We start from the raw sequence: 16,662 nt of genomic DNA on the forward strand, positions 1-16,662 counted from the left end.
TATAATCCACAAAATGAAAATGGCTTTTCGTCTTTTATATACAAGAGAAATGTTGTTAAAGATTTCCAAAATTCTACTTTTCTTTGGTGTAATCAGTCAAAATGCTCTTTGCTTTTCAAGAGAGGAGCAGCATCTTCTTACCATCAGAAAAATTATTTGCTTTTGATCGTGAATTGCTTTTGATTGATATTTTCCCAAAAATATGTCAATTCGGTGGTACTTTTTTTAAATGCATTTAGAATAAATTTAGATATTTATATTCCTATTTTACAGGGAAAGATTATTAAAAATATCTAAATTTATTCTAAATGTCTTTAAATGAAGTACTGTTGAATTGACACTTATTACTTAATGAATAGTAATAATATAATGCACTTTTCTTCCTTCTTAAAATATTTCCCCAAAACTAGACAAAGAATATCTGAAAATGAGTTTTAAAATGCTGATGTAGATCTTGATTTGTGTACTTAATAAGCTATAATATTTTTGGTTGAAACTAGTAGTACATATGGAGAAAACTCATTCATCACTTAATAATGGTAGAGAACTTTATAATTTGTGGAATAGGTACTGTTGGAATAAGAAGCTACCTTCATATAATAAAATAATTCTCTAATTGTGATAGTAGGAAAATAATCAATAATGATGTCGTATGCAATCTACTGCTTTATTATTTATATTTTTGATGGTACCACTAAAATTTGTTGTTTTTTAGTCATTTCTGTTTCCCACATTTTTATTGCACATTTGAACATGAAATTTACTGAATTTTTTTATTTTACGAAGCTATTAATATTGAATAAAGCTATTAAAATTTAATGGGTTATTTAGTTGATTAACAAAATCATTTTCAGTTATGTATACTTAATTATTTGTATTTGTTTTGATATTTAAAAATAGTGTTAAAATTCTTAAAAATAGTGATAAACTGGTTATTCATAGTAATTTAGAAGATCATTTAAGTATATATTTGTTGATTTTTTCAAATTCATAAAATGTAAAATTATTTTTTAGATGCATCTGATGCTGACATATCTGCAAAAGCTATTCAAGATCGAATTATTTATGTCAAATCTGTGAGAAAGCAGGTATGTATTTATTTTTTAATGTCTTCTCCTAAATTTCTAAAGTAAGTTTGATAATCAGGGCCAAAAAGGGTTTATCTACACGAGTTACTGTGTAAGAAATTAACACATTTTCTTATGTAATCTGTCATTTTGTAAATGCTGAAATTACAAATTGGAAGGTATGTGTTTTGAATCCCAGCAAGACCACAGTTGATTTTTCACATTTCTTGCTGCAAAAATTATAACAGTCTCTGCAACCATAATTACCTGTAAGAACTTTTAGTAATATGAGAATAAATAATCTCATGTTCATTATATTTGCATGTTTAATATATGATTAATGAGGTTTAAAACTGCATACAGAAAGTGATATTTATTATCATGTCTTTTATCCAACAGTTATTCTTTTATTTCAAGAATAGGTCATTAATATTTTATCAGTAGAAAAAAATATTAAAGAGTTTCTCTGTAATATTAATAAAGCAAGCTGTATCAAGCCATTGTGGAATTTTGAATGTGTTGAAAACTTTTTTTTTTTTTTTTGTTTGTGTGTGTGTGTGTATTTTAATTTTACTATTATACATTCATTTCCATTTACTGGTTAATGCGATATGTGGTTAATTGGAGCAACCATATTTTGATTTAAGAGCTTTCAAAATAAATCTCTAGGTAATATAATAAGCAAGAGTTTTCTTTGCATGTTTGGGGTAACATGTCATTTAATTGGGATCACGAGCCAGACTGGAAAATCTATGTACTTCTCAGTTTGAAGCACTGATAAAAGGTTAGAAAAGTAAACATATTGAATGCCAGCATGCAAAAAAGTTTTTGTTTGGGGTCATTACTTTTTTTCTATTAAAATATCATAAATGTCCCCTAATATAATGTAATATATTTGTAAAACATATTATATTTTTATGTCTGAAGCGAGTTACATTTATTTGGATACATTAGGCTCATATGCACAAAATATATGTTGTGAGTATTTGGATACAAACAGCGCTTAAAGTGTTAAAGGTAGTCATGTGTTTACAAAAAATTTTTTTAATATCTCCTAAATTTTCGTTTTGTTAAAGCCTTTAAAGCGTTACCAGAAAGGACACTAATAGTTATACTTGAATAAAGAGATTTTGTAGAATGTCAGAAAAAATGTGTCAATCACTTTCAACTAAACGTCATACACAAAAGCACTGGAGGTATTCTGTCTATTAGAATGTGTTAATTTTGTTTATTTTGATAAACCACATCTACTAAATGGAATACTCTGCTCCAGTTCTTCCAACACCAGTTATTTAAAACTGCATTTTATAACTTTTTAAATGCTTGTTGCATTGATTAAATAAATATCCTGAAAGATATTTTAATTTAATGGAACTAGATTAAAATGCTTTATGTTCAAAAGTATTTATCAAATGTATTGATAATAATATGATTGAAATCACTGAATGATTTTTCCCCCCTTGGAAGCAATCGTAATGGTACGGTGGAGTTTGCAGGCTGATGAAAAAAAGCATTGCATCTCTAAAATGTGGTACTTTACCTAACAATTGAGAATGCACAAATTTGTATTCTATTCCTTGCATGCTAGCATTTGAAAATGGCTGTTGCCTTTTGCATCTTAGCTTGGTGAAAAATTATTCTCCAGTGATTGCTGACTTTGGGCGAGGAGGTGTGGATAATCAAAAAGTAACATTAAAAATATACTGTATAAGGTATTTTTCCTGCTTTCTTAGATCAGCATGTTCGCCGTGTATTCGAGAAATCCGTGGTTCGAGTCCTGGTGAGGGCATTACTCATTTTTTATCTCTTCTGCTTTCAAAAAATACCTAATGTCTCTACAGTGGCGCCTGAACTAAAAAAGATGTGGATGATGATTCTCCACCACCAGGATTTGGCGATGAGGTTCCCTAATTCCCAGTTGCCCTTTAAAAGGGAGAGTATATAAGGTATTTCTCCTGCCTTCTTAGCATGTCTTCGTGGTGTGATGTCAGCACACTCGGCACGTATTCGAGATATCCATAGTTCAATTCCTGGTGAGGGCATTGCTCATTTTTCACATCTTTTGGCTTTGAAATAACCTAATGTCTCTATAACTGGTATTAAAGAAAATTGGAAAGTACTTAAAAGCAAAAGATATGCTTATTACTTCATTCCCTTTTATATATTATTTAATCCTCTGAATGTGTTAATTTTTTAACCCATTCATAAGATTTGTTGTCAATGTGTATGTGATATTGGAGAAAAACCTGTGCTTGGGTATTGTGATGATTGATTTTGAAAGGTTCTTTAGTTTGCTGTCATCCGGGGTGTTAATCCAATAATGGGACTTCTTTCTTCTCACACATTATTTTATTTATATATATATAAGAGGTATTAATTAGATTATAAAATATTTACATAAGATTAACATTAATTAAAGTCAATTGGAGAGTACACGCCTGCATATTATCGTGTAGTCCTATTAAGATATACGATGAGTGCACGCCTGCGATAATCGTGCAGTCGCCTCCGACGCTGTCTAAACCCTAACTGACACTCCCCTGCAGCAATCAATCGCCAGAGGGAATTGTACAAACTATTTCCCTCGAATACCAGGGGGAGGGAGGTATCAAACATTACACCCCCTACCTAAGATTGTGATTGGTGTGCAAACCCAAGATCACATATCTGATAATCATCGTCTGATACATTGAAATATTTCTATCATCAATTCATATAAATTTCATGAATAATTTCTCATACAATACAAATTTCTTATCTTGATCATTACAATTATCAATAATAGATTAATCATTATTATCTATATGAGATACATAAAAAAATTTTCTAATAAATCATAGAAATCATAGCAAATAATATATCATACAGCTAACTCAACATGACATATCTAAACATACATATAAACTTATTTCAATATAGTTCACAGAGTTCAAGTCACACCAAAGCATGAAATGTTAAAAATTCAATTAAAATATACTTAACACAATAACCATATGAGAAATCTTATCTCCACTGAACCTGTAAAATATAAAAGATAGATATGGTTATTTAATATAACAAATATAGCAATGAGAGGTATGTGTTTTTGTTAGGGCTTTAAGCTTCCACTTAGTGTTTTTAGTCAGATATTGAATAAAGTCACTTAGGAACTACTCTGATATGCGCCCTCAAGTCGCCAAATTTCTCGCCAAATATTTTTGGCGAGAAATTTGGCGAAAACTTTACGCTGCCATATTACTATCTAAATTTTTTTGTCTACATTTCGAACTTTTAGCCTAAAATGTCTCCAAAAACGCGGTTTTCACACATGCAAAAACTACGTTTTGAACACACAATTTAGCTAAAAATCCGAAACAAAAACAAAAAATTTAGATAGCAAAAATGTAAAGTTTCTAACCAAAAATATTTGACAAGAATCCATGTACACAGCGACATGTTTTAACTTAAAAAAACATCTACGAATGGCACAATGTAGGCAACGAACGAATCTACAAACTACGCACACCTCGCTTTAATAAATTAACACAACAACAATAAATTTCAAAGAATACCATGTACACAGCATCCTGTTTAAACTTAAAAAAAATTCTACGAATTGCACAATTTAGGCAAGGAAGGAATCTAGGATCTACGCACTCTTTGCTTTAATAAAATAACGTAACAATAAATTTCAAATAATACCATCTACACAGCGTTCTGTTTCAACTTTAAAAAACATCTACGAATTGCACAGTCTAGACACTAAACAACAAAATAAATTTCAAACAATTCAAACAAAAAAAAACAACAATAATGACAGAAATTCATACTAAAGAACCAATGAACATAACATTCTACAAAATAAGAACAAGGATAAAATAAAATGCACTTACCATGAATTAATGCGTTTTTGAATAGCAGAAATATAAATTTCATAGCGCCTTTAACATGCCGCCACGTAATCACTATCGTATTTACATGACAGCCAGACACACTATCCAGAAAATTTATACTATGGTTCACAAATAAATAAAATCACAAATCCCTACTTTTATCATGCACTGCCATTAAAAATAATCTCCCAGACCCTCTTTCCACAATTCCAAATACCCACTACCCCTCAACAGGATAGCCACAATCATATTTCCTTTTGCCGAACTTCAATTCAATAACTACCATTTTATCTTTCCCTCCCATCTTCTCAGACACAGAGGCAAATCAACGAGCTCCAGCGAAAGATTTTTCAACGTGAACAGGGTTGCCATAGAAGTTGCAATCGTGCCAAAAACCAGCGCAGAACACATATCGCCACATTTGGTGAAATTAGGGCGTATATTAGAGTTGTACCGTCACTTATTTCAATATAGTTCACAGAGTTCAAGTCACACAGAAGCACATAAAGTGTCCACTTAATCTGATGTGAATTACTTAGTTCACCATTAATGTCGCTTAAAGTCACACAGAATCTACACTATGATGGCACCTATAATCAGGAGGACTACCGCACATCAGTCCTGTACAGGTAATCGAGACAAAGCATCAGCATTATTGAGCTTTGCTCCCGATGTCGACTTTCCAAATGGAAGAACGTCTGTTAAAATATTCGGCAAAAGCTCTCTGCCTATCTGAAGAGCAATTAAAGAAGATTCCACAATGGATTGTAGATATTCCACAATGGATTGTGAGATATTGGCTGGCAAAGGTATATCTCCCGCTCAAGATGACTTTAAAATTGCTAGAGGTCCACGAGCTTCTCTTCCATATAGAAGTTTAAAAGCAACACTCCTGTAGTGCAGTTTGGAACCTCTCCATAAGCAAATAATAGGAATGGAATTTATTTGTCCCATCCTCTCGGGTCTTCTCGTATTACATGATGTAACATATTCTTAAGGACTCTATTCCATCGTTCTATTAAACCATTGCTAGCTGCATGACCTGGACATGAAAATCTCGGGGATGCCCCTGTTCTTCTAAGAAATTCCTGGGTCAATGCCGAAGAAAAATTAGTTCCCTGATCGCTTGCTACTATATTTGGTACTCCTGTCCTAGAAAATATCTGCAATAGTGCTTCACACGTAGACTTAGCACTCAAAGAAGTTATAGGTATAGCTTCTGGCCATCGTGTATGCTGATCCATCACACATAACACATATTTATGTCCTCGACCCGATGGTGGATCGATAGGACCAATAATATCCATGTTCATGACTTCGAATGGCAAATCCGGTCTGTACACTGGAGTTATGGGTGCTCTCTCATGTATTCCTTTTTGGTTGTCACAAGATTTACAGTACTCCGCAATGTCCTTAACCATGGAATGCTAATAAAAGTTATATCGAATCTGCCCTTTGGTCTTCTTAATTCCTAAGTGTGCACCGAAGACTGATTCATGTGCTAATTGAAGAACTTTCGACCGTCTTTTCACGGGTAATACCAGTTGAGAATGTCCCAAATGTTTTTCACCCGAAACCTTGTCATTATGATATATCAAACCGTCAATTAAAAGAAAATTTTCTTTCCCCTTCTTTAAATTTGACCTGACAGTCTCTAAATCGTCACATTCCCTCTGTTCTTCTTTCAATTTTTCCTTTTCCAGTTTCTCTGCCCGTGGCGTTGGTTCTTTAATTTCTTCATTATTTACCTCAATATTAGAAGATATAAGTCTGTTGTTTTCACTTTCTAACGAAGGTGTTTCCATTACGTTTCAATTCTGGCGCTGACTTCCATCATCTGTTGTCTCGGAATCTAGGGTCTTTTCGACTACTATCCCTTTGTCTGATTTTTCTGAGAGTCAGTTCTAATTGATTATCATGCACTAATTTTAATTTCTCTAGTTCCAGAGTTCGATCCTCACGTTTAAGCCTGTCTGAGACCATACTCCTTCAAATTTCTGTAACGAATTCTGGATCATTATCACATTCTGAACTTAGAATTTGAATAAGTTTTCTTAGATCAGCTACTGTTGAGTTAGGAGGAACAGTCTGACCTAATTCTTCCACGAGAAATATTAAATCTTCTTTTCTTATTCCTTTTACTGCAAACATTTTATCTTATTTTCATGCAATAAGAGAAAAAATCAAAAAGTCGGATAAAATTATTGCCTACCTCTTATCTTCTTGATGACGCTCACCGCGACGACAAAATGATCCGACTTCTGACACCAATGTGATGATTGATTTTGAAAGGTTCTTTAGTTTGCTGTCATCCGGGGTGTTAATCCAATAATGGGACTTCTTTCTTCTCACATACTATTATATATATATATATATATATATATATATATATATATATATATATATATATATATATACTGTTACTATACTGTTACTAAAAAAAATGGGCCTATTTCATGCCTTTAGACTGTCTATTAGCTCTTGGACAGTAAAAATGCCTTTTTCCTTTCTTAAATTCTTAATCATTGCAACACGACAATTAGCCAAAAATTAATTAATTTCCATTCACTAGTATTCTCAAAAAAATCTTAACAGACGGTCTCTCCCAGATAAGAACTCCACAAAATACATCCCTCAAGAATTCCAAGTCCCACCCACTACCATAAATTACTTCAGCCAAGTCTTACCGACTGATATTATTCAAAGCCCCTACTGCCGCTAAGAATTTTCGGACACCCTACACTTCTGAGTCAGACACGAAGAGAACACTTTGCCAACTCCCCCACTAGAAAGAATGTAAGTTACTTAATATCTTTTCTGGCCTTTATATCTTCATGTACATTCACTGATCTTATTTATATTATTTTCTATATTATTTTTTATATTATTTTTATATTGTCTTTGATTTGTTTTTACAAAGATTGCATTATTTATCTTTTTTTATAATCTTCTATGTTTATTTCAACTTTACTTTGAATTCGATTTCATAATGACAATTTCCAATGTTTAATTTCTACAAATAATATAGTACTCAAATGCATAAACATGAAAGTGTCGGGGACGATTACTCTAGTTAAATAGGATTTCTCTACAGTAATTGATTTTTACTCCAAATTGAATTGACTAAAATGCTTCATAAGAATAAGTTCTTTGAATATCAGCATTGATTCATAATTCCTTCTATTCACCGAAATATTTGGCCTGACTAGAATTGCCGGTTTGGCTTTAACTTATAACTCGAGTAAAGACGAAACACTTTCGTATTTACATATTTTTATCAATTATTGTTCATTGAACGGGAGTTGGTTTGTTCCCCTTGAAAAAGTCAACTAATTTCCGATCAATGACAATGATTACATGTTTTAATTTTTCCTTTTACAATTGAAATTTTATTCTTCGGGATGATTTATCTCCAGTCCCCCGTTAAAACATTATTAACATTTTGCTTTCAAATTACTTCAAAACATCTTTCAAAATATAACTTACCAGTTAGATTCACACTTTTAAAATAATTCTACTTTAATTAAACTTAGGAGATAATATAATCAATTAATCAATACTGTTTAGGAAATAAATTATATATATATATATATATATATATATATATATAAGAGGTATTAATTAGATTACAAAATATTTACATAAGATTAACATTAATTAAAGTCAATTGGAGAGTACACGCCTGCATATTATCGTGTAGTCATATTAAGATATACGATGAGTGCACGCCTGCGATAATCGTGCAGTCACCTCCGACGCTGTCTAAACCCTAACTGACTCTTCCCTGCGGCAATCAATCACCAGAGGGAGTTGTACAAACTATTTCCCTCGAATACCAGGGGGAGTGAGGTATCAGACATTACAAGTATCTTTACATCTATCAGCAATGCATCTAGTGCTGCCTATTTTTTTAGCATTATTCTGGTTTCATACAAGATGTGCAAACTTCTCGATTTTTTATGCTTTTTTTCTGCCATACACAGCAGTCTGTTTCCACTGGGAGGGGGGACATCGGCACCAAAATCTTAATATGAGAAGGAAAAAAAGGAGGCACATGATGCATATATGTGAGCTACATTGCTCTCTATGTGTGCAGAAAACAACTAAGTCCAAGATTTTGCCAAAGGCGAAAAAAAAAAAAAAAAACTGCAGTACATGGTCCACTGCTATGCTAAGAAGCTCAAATTTCCATATTAGAGATCATTTTGGCCACAAGACATTTTGCCTCATCATTGCTTCTTCACAGCTTTTCAGTGGAGGTAAAAATAATCAGATACAGTCAAAAGTCGTTAATTCGGACACCCGTAATCCGGAATGATCTATAATCCGGACCTCAAAGCTAAAATCTTTCTGCGCATGCGCCGCATTGACGCATGCGCATAGGCGTTTTACTCGTGCGCGCAAGACCTTTACGACTGCGCATATGCATCTGCGCAAGTGCAGAATACGTTTTCGCGTGCGCGTTTAATGTATAACGGACGGTAAAAGCTAAAATTATCTAATTATCTATTTCAGTTAATGTTGATAATTGCGTTGTTCCTTAATCTTCAAATTGGATCCGGCTTATTATTTTTTGCAGACTGTAAGAGCAATTTTCTAAAAGTAAGCTTGAACTTTCGATTATGTCAAATAGAATTTCCGATGCTGGAGCTCCCAAAGGATCTAGAAAACGAAAGTATGTTTCGATGTCCATCAAACAAAAAACGAATTGCTACAAAAAATGGATAAAAGCATATCCTTTGTTTATCTAACCGTTCCAAAATCTGTTTATCAATTTCACGCTGCTCTGCGCGGGGGGGGGGGGGGCACGTCGCGGCGCGCAATGAACTGGAAGTTGATCTGTCAACACTATCGTTATCTTCAGGGCAGATGTTTTTATTTTAGTCGGCTTATAATTCCTTACTAAATGTAGTATTTAATTTCGATGTACTCCGTCTTTGATATAATTTAAATCAAATTCCTCGTCATTATAAATATCACGAATACAAATCACATAGTTTTCTGGTTGCAATTTTCTAATTTCGGCTATGAGTAAGGTATGCTTTACGCATCCACGCGTTAAAAGAAATGTTTAATAAAGTAAACAAATAAATATTAGGCTTCTTTTTTGGTAAATTTGGATACCCTTTAGATCATAATTGCTTATTATTTTATAAATTACGGTTTTATATTTTTAATTTTATAATTTCTGCATGCCATCTTACCAGATTTAAACTGATGATCTATAATCTGGAAAAATCGATAATCCGGAATCGCCGAAGTCCCGACGAGTCCGGATTAAAGACTTTTGACTGTAGTACCACATTTTTTTTTTTTTAATTTCTTATAATGATTTTAAATATTACTCTTTTAAGGTTATATTGACATCCTTACTGAAAATTAAAAAAAAAAAAAGTTATGAATAAAATAAGTAACTATATGTATTTAGTTAAATGAATGTTATTTAAATAATTCACTTAGATGTTCATGAACATCTGGAAAAAACCATGGTAGTTAGATAACTATTAGAGAAAATAGTTTACGGTTTTGCCTGATATTAGATTATCTTGTTGTTATTTGACTTTAAAAAATCAATTTATGATTAATTTGATTATTCATTTATCCGAGTCAAAATATAATGGTTCCTTTTTTGTCCCAATGAATCAGAATTAATTATATCTGTCTGAATTATGATATTTATCTGTATTTAATTTTTATTATTTTTTCAATGAGAAGCTTTAACATTTAATTTGCATATGTATTATATAATATGTTCTTTATTTATGAAGTATGATGTGTGCATGTTTTAATTTCAGTTAGAATGCTATAAGTTTTTCTCATTAATAAGTTTACTTTTGACACTTGTATGATATAAATTTTCAGAAACTTACTATTCAATTTTGAATTTAGATATCATCATCTAGCATCTGCATTTCATCAAAGTTATATGAATCACTATTCATTATAAATTTCTCAAATTGCCAACCTGAAGTGTCCTTTTATTTCCCAATCAAAGTAAGCTATTTTATGCACTTTGTATTTGAATTTTTTGCATGGTATCTTATTATACGATATGTGTATATCTAAAAAATTGTGTTCTAGTGCATCTCATGCTTGTAAAGTTTTATTTGAACAGTCTATTATGTATCAGTTTTCAACACTTTTCAGAAGTTTGTTTGAAATTGCTGTAGTTCAGTGACTATGATACTTTATGTTTCAAAATGGTATCACAGAATGGAATTTTGCATATCCTTTAAGTGCATAGTATGTTCAGGAGCATACTTTCTCTAAATGCTGCATTAATGCTACTGATCATAAATCACACAAAATATCCAACTTTAAATTCAAACAACAAAATGATTCTCTGTTGTGGGTTTTGTGCTTTCTATTTGGACATGGACCATTTCGATAACATATATCTGAATCACAATCTGAGGGGCCTGTGGAATGTTACGTGGAATATTCATAGAACAATCACAGTCTTCAGAAGGTTACACTAAGTGATATCACTTGTTTCCATCTCACCATTTATAAACCAGCCACCATGTTTTATCAAATGAATCTAAATTTTGCATTTTTTTGCTACTAGCTATATATTTTATTATTTTGCAATGCATGTCTAAGCTGCTAATTAATAATATTCCTGTCAAACTTTTGTCATTAATCCTTCATTGATAGTTAGCATATTCAGGTCATTCTAAAAATTGCAAGATTTTAAAGGTGTGCATATTTACATGGAATCTTCTTTCATGTCAGTATATTGCAGATTTAATAAAAATGCAAATATTCAAGAAAGTAAAATCTCAATCTTTATTTTTGAAAAGGGGGAGAGAGAGGAAAAAAGATTACAATGATTTTTTTTTTTTTTTTTTTTTTTAGGTGCAGTAGTTGTGTTGAGAAAATAAATTTGCATGAAAATGTCAATAATTAATATAAATTTTAGTAATTAATGAGTGGTAATGAAGAATTATTTTATCCAGTGTTTCAAGTGGTTTTTAAATTAAGGATTTATAATATGCATAATGCATAAATATTTGAAATGATCATAGGCAAACATCTGATTTATTTTATAATCTTTGTAGTATCTACTAAAATTAAATCTTGTTTGATATTCTAGTTAATGTATTCTTTTTGATAAATTTAATTATTTCTTTAAGATAACTGTAGAGTATTTTCATTTAATATTAAACTTGCAGAAGTTTTCCATTTCAGAATTTAAACCCTGTAATTTTTCTAAATATGCATCTTTTTTACATAGATTTCTGAAACTTATAATTATCCATTGTTACCTCATATTTGTTTTCCTGATGCTGAGATGCAAAAATCTGTGTCAGTTTATCAAAGGTAAGTTTTTTTTCTTCTTTTGCCTTACGTATTAAAAAAAAAGAAAAAGTTATCTAAGTTTTAATTTTTCAGTGTAAAAAATAAATGTTTCTCTGTTAAAGCGATGCATATCATGCATTTTTGGTGTTGTAGATCAGTGTGCATTCTGGCTTATTTTTCTCCTCGAGCGTTTGGCTGCACACTAGACAAAATTGAGTGATATGGAACAGTAAGAAAAAGCTTCCCTAATTTCACAGCAGTGTTATTCAAAAACCTTTTTTGGGAGAAGAATATGGCCTGCGTTATTTTTTTTTCTTTGTATGAATAATCTTTCATCAATTTCCACAGTTATGTTGCATCAATTAATTTTGACAGGACAGGGTAACAAAGATCTGCTCTCGTGTAATTATTATTCAGTTGTTGTATTGTAATTGTGTAATCAGTTGTTCTATTGTGATTGATTTTTGTTTGATCCACAACAGTCAATAAATAATAACGCTTTACATCATAAGTAAATGAATTTTATGGTAGTAATGAAAAGAATGTATGATCTCTAACAAATCACGTGTGCTTTGGAAAACCTTTTTCTTGTGACGTAAACGAAGACTGCATTGCCATTTAGTCTTCAAGTCATATTTTAATTCCACGATGTGGTCTTTTGAACTTAGTTTTTCTTTGTGAAGAGTATTTTCGAAGAAATGGGATAGTACTAAATCATTAAGCTTATTGCATTAAAAAGAAATGTGTATATTAGGCAAAAAACAGTCCCAAAGGGATGGTTATAATTACAGTTGCTGACAAGCAAAGAAGAAGCTAAACCAAACTGGTGACACTTGGTGCCAACAAAATACCCCAGAACAAAGAAGATGTTAAGATGTTTGACTTCTTTAATGAACAAATTTCAAATATAACTCATTATGGGAAAAATTTCAGTATTTAGGAACTTTTCTGTCTTGTAAAATTAATCTTTTAAACTTGCAATGTGATTTCTGCAAATGAAGAAGTCGCAGTATTTTATGATATGTAAATTAGTAAGTACTTTAGATCAGCATCTGTATATAATGAGTCGTCAGATTACACCCAAACTAAACTGAAGTTCTTTTCTTTCAGAATTGAATGTGCTTCAGGCAAAAAGTGTTTAAATATACATAAAATCTTTTGAAATCAATTGTACATATACTTCTTTCAAATAATTCTAGAGTTGTAGTTATGGATTATAATGCATAATTATATTGTAACTGTTGTTTCATTCTTGGACTATATTGAAAGGAAATATGATAAAATTAGCTTGTACAGAAACAGTAGTAGGTTTACATTATGAATTGAGTTATAAAATGAGGAATAAAGAATATCTAGCTTTATAAAGAATATCTAGCTTTAAATCGCTTTTGTATTTTTCACACCTTGCTAAAGGTATTTTACTACATAATAACCGGTTTTTAGTTTTGCAAAATTATATTCTAATAAAATAAATTCCTGAGTCATGATCATGTTCAAAAATTTCTATATGAGAACAGAAAGAACCTAGAAGCAGCGTTTGGCTCTCCACTGTGCGAACATGAAATATTTATCTTCGATGTGTTGCGATGTAGTTGATTCTGAGAACATTATCATTCAGTAAAATGTTAAATCTTTAATTTGTCTTTGAGAAGTGATCCGTCTATTATTGTTTGATATATTAAGCATATAAACCAATAAATATTCTTCTTAATAATTTGAGTCTTTATTTTACTTTTTTAATAATGTCTAATGGATATGAATTAAAATATGTTTAATTCATAATATATCCAACTATTAACTGTTATGAATGTAAGCAACTTTATTGTAATTAATAAAAATAACTATATTGCCCTGTACACTGCTCAAAACAATTAGAGGATATTATGATTTTGGATATAAACTGTAGATGAGGAAAAGTTTTGGTGACTAATGATGTGTGATATATAGGTGTTGTAAGGTATGAAAAAGAAGCAACAAACAAGGAATATTTAAATTTTATTGATGATATTTGTCATTAAATAAAAAATGCACAATTTGTGCCTATTATACAAACAAACAAAAAATGTGATTTCTCTGATATGAATGAGTTTCAGTAAGGGATATAATTTCCCCTGACCAAAAGCAATGTCGTACATCTATGAAGCATGGAATCAGTGAGGGATTGGGGTATTCTCTCTCACTCATGTAGAAGAGAGCTTTTAAATCTGATGGTGAAAAATGATTAACAACCTTCCCCAAATATGTTCTATTGGGTTCATATCTGGGGAATATGCTGGCCAATCCATTCGAAGGATTCACTAGCTGAGCACGATGTGGCTGGCATTATCATCCATAAGAATGAATTCATCCTTGATTGCTGCTACAATCCTCGTATAGTGCAGAGCATATAATCCTCATATAGTGCTATCACCGCTCTGCACTATACACTCAAGAGCCAAAACATTATGACCACCTGTTAATAACGAGTTGGGCCACCTTTGGCGCGCAACACAGCTTCAACCCATCTTGGCATGGATGCCACAAGTCCTTGATAGATGGCCGGAGATAGATTGTACCAGATGTTGTTGCAATGGACACTCAAATCCAAGATATTGCGAATTGGTGGTTTTTGACCTCTGAGCTGCCATCCCATGACATCCCAAATGTGTTCTATCGGATTGAGATCCGATGAGTTAGGCGGCCAGGAAATCAGCATCATGTTCCTGGAACCACTCCAACACAATTGTAGCCTTGTGACACGGGGCATTGTCCTGTTGGAACATTCCATTTCCAGATGAAAAACAGAGGCCATGTAAAGATGCAACTGGTCCGCAGTGATGTTCAGATACCCTGTAGCATTCATGGTCTGCTCTACTGCAACCACGGGTCCCAAAGACGCCCAAGAAAACATCTCCCAGAGCATAATACCGCCACCACCGGCCTGTATATGACCTACTGTTCATTGAGGGAGCAACTGTTCGCCTGGAAGACGACCTATCCTGACACGACCATCGGCGTGATGAATGACAAACCGTGATTCATCTGACCAGGCAACTCTCTCTCACAGATCCATGGACCAGTCGCAATGTTCCCGGGCCCAGCGCAGGCGCAGTTGGCGATGACGCTTGGTCAGCAAAGGCACACGAGTGGGACATTTGCTGCGTAGCCCCATATCCAATAGAGTCCGCTGAACAGTGTGCTCCGATACTTTTCTACTTGGCCCTGCATTGTATTCGGCTGTCAGCCGAGCCACTGTCTGGCTCCGGTTTTGCTTCACCATGCGAGACAGTCTCCGACGACCGTTTTCTTTGATAGCGTGTGGACGTCCAACACCATGTCGTCTACTGCTGGTTTCACCATCATTCATCCACTTTTCATACGTACTAACAACTGTAGATCGCGAACAACCCACGATATGTGCAGTTTCGGAAATACTTGTTCCGAGCCTTCAAGCCATTTCAATCTGCCCTCTATCAAAGTCGCTTAGATCTGCAGCCTTTTCCATTCCACACAGAAGTAAGTGAAAGAATGATTCTTCAGACTCTCCAGCAGCAGTTAAATACCACTTCCACCTGATCACGTGCCTTCCACGTCATCCAGGCGCGTTCATCGCAAAATGTAGGGCTGGTCATAATGTTTTGACTCTTGAGTGTATAAGGGACTACAATCCTCATATAGTGCAAAGTGGTGATAGAAATACCGGCCCAAACCATCATTCTGCCTCCGCCAAACTGGACACTTTCATGCACAAAATGCTGGAGTATTCCATATACCAGGCTCTCTCCAGATGAGAATCTGTCTGTTGGCAGATTGTACACAAAAGCTATACTTGTCCATAAAGAGTATGTTTCTCCACCGAGATGCTCCTGTGCCCACCTTCTGCAGGCAGCATGGTGTACACAGGAGCTTGTACAATGCTTATGTACATAGCTTATGTCAATGAAGCAAAAACCATATGTCTGCAAGCATAGAAACCCACATGGTGGAACCAGTTTCAAGCAGTTTGAGTCAAAACTCCCAGCAGCCCTCTGAAACTGCTGTTGCAAGAAAGTATTAGTCATAGTGAGGTTTCTTCTTGCAGTTAGTGTTAAATACCAATCTTCATTTTGTGTTGTTGCAGGCATATGACCTTGTCCTGATCTTTGGCAAACATTTCCAGTTTTCAAAAACTGATTCTGTAGTCTGAAAATTATGCTTTAAGAAACTCCTAGTGCTTCTACTACAATGGATTGCATTTGACTGTCTTTAAATGATCAGTGGCTCTCTGGGCTACTGATCTAGCTTTAAAAAAGTTGTCGATTATATGGTTATTTTAACTCACAATATCCCCTAATTGTTTTCAGCAGTTTATTATGTAACTAGTACAGAATATTTTTTCAACTTTTATGATGTTTTTACTCTAGTTTTTTTAAATATTTAAAAGAAGTTAATATGAACTCATC

General features: G+C 33.0%; 1 protein-coding gene across 2 annotated transcripts in view; it reads left to right on the plus strand.

The window, feature by feature from the left end:
• The window catches only part of LOC118204290 (DENN domain-containing protein 2A-like), an 81,691-nt gene that overhangs the window by 11,103 nt on the left and 53,926 nt on the right, over positions 1-16,662 (plus strand). For both annotated transcript variants that reach the window (XM_035376627.2, XM_035376642.2), the window contains exons 4-6: positions 1,015-1,088; positions 10,829-10,933; positions 12,177-12,262. In XM_035376627.2, the coding sequence (XP_035232518.1) occupies positions 1,015-1,088; positions 10,829-10,933; positions 12,177-12,262 (265 nt within the window). The remainder of the gene's footprint in view (positions 1-1,014; positions 1,089-10,828; positions 10,934-12,176; positions 12,263-16,662) is intronic.

The sequence above is a fragment of the Stegodyphus dumicola genome, chromosome 8 (genome assembly GCF_044657685.1).
Source record: "Stegodyphus dumicola isolate Sdum_Otavi_A_Nest chromosome 8, ASM4465768v1".
Taxonomy (NCBI): Eukaryota; Metazoa; Arthropoda; class Arachnida; order Araneae; family Eresidae; genus Stegodyphus; species Stegodyphus dumicola.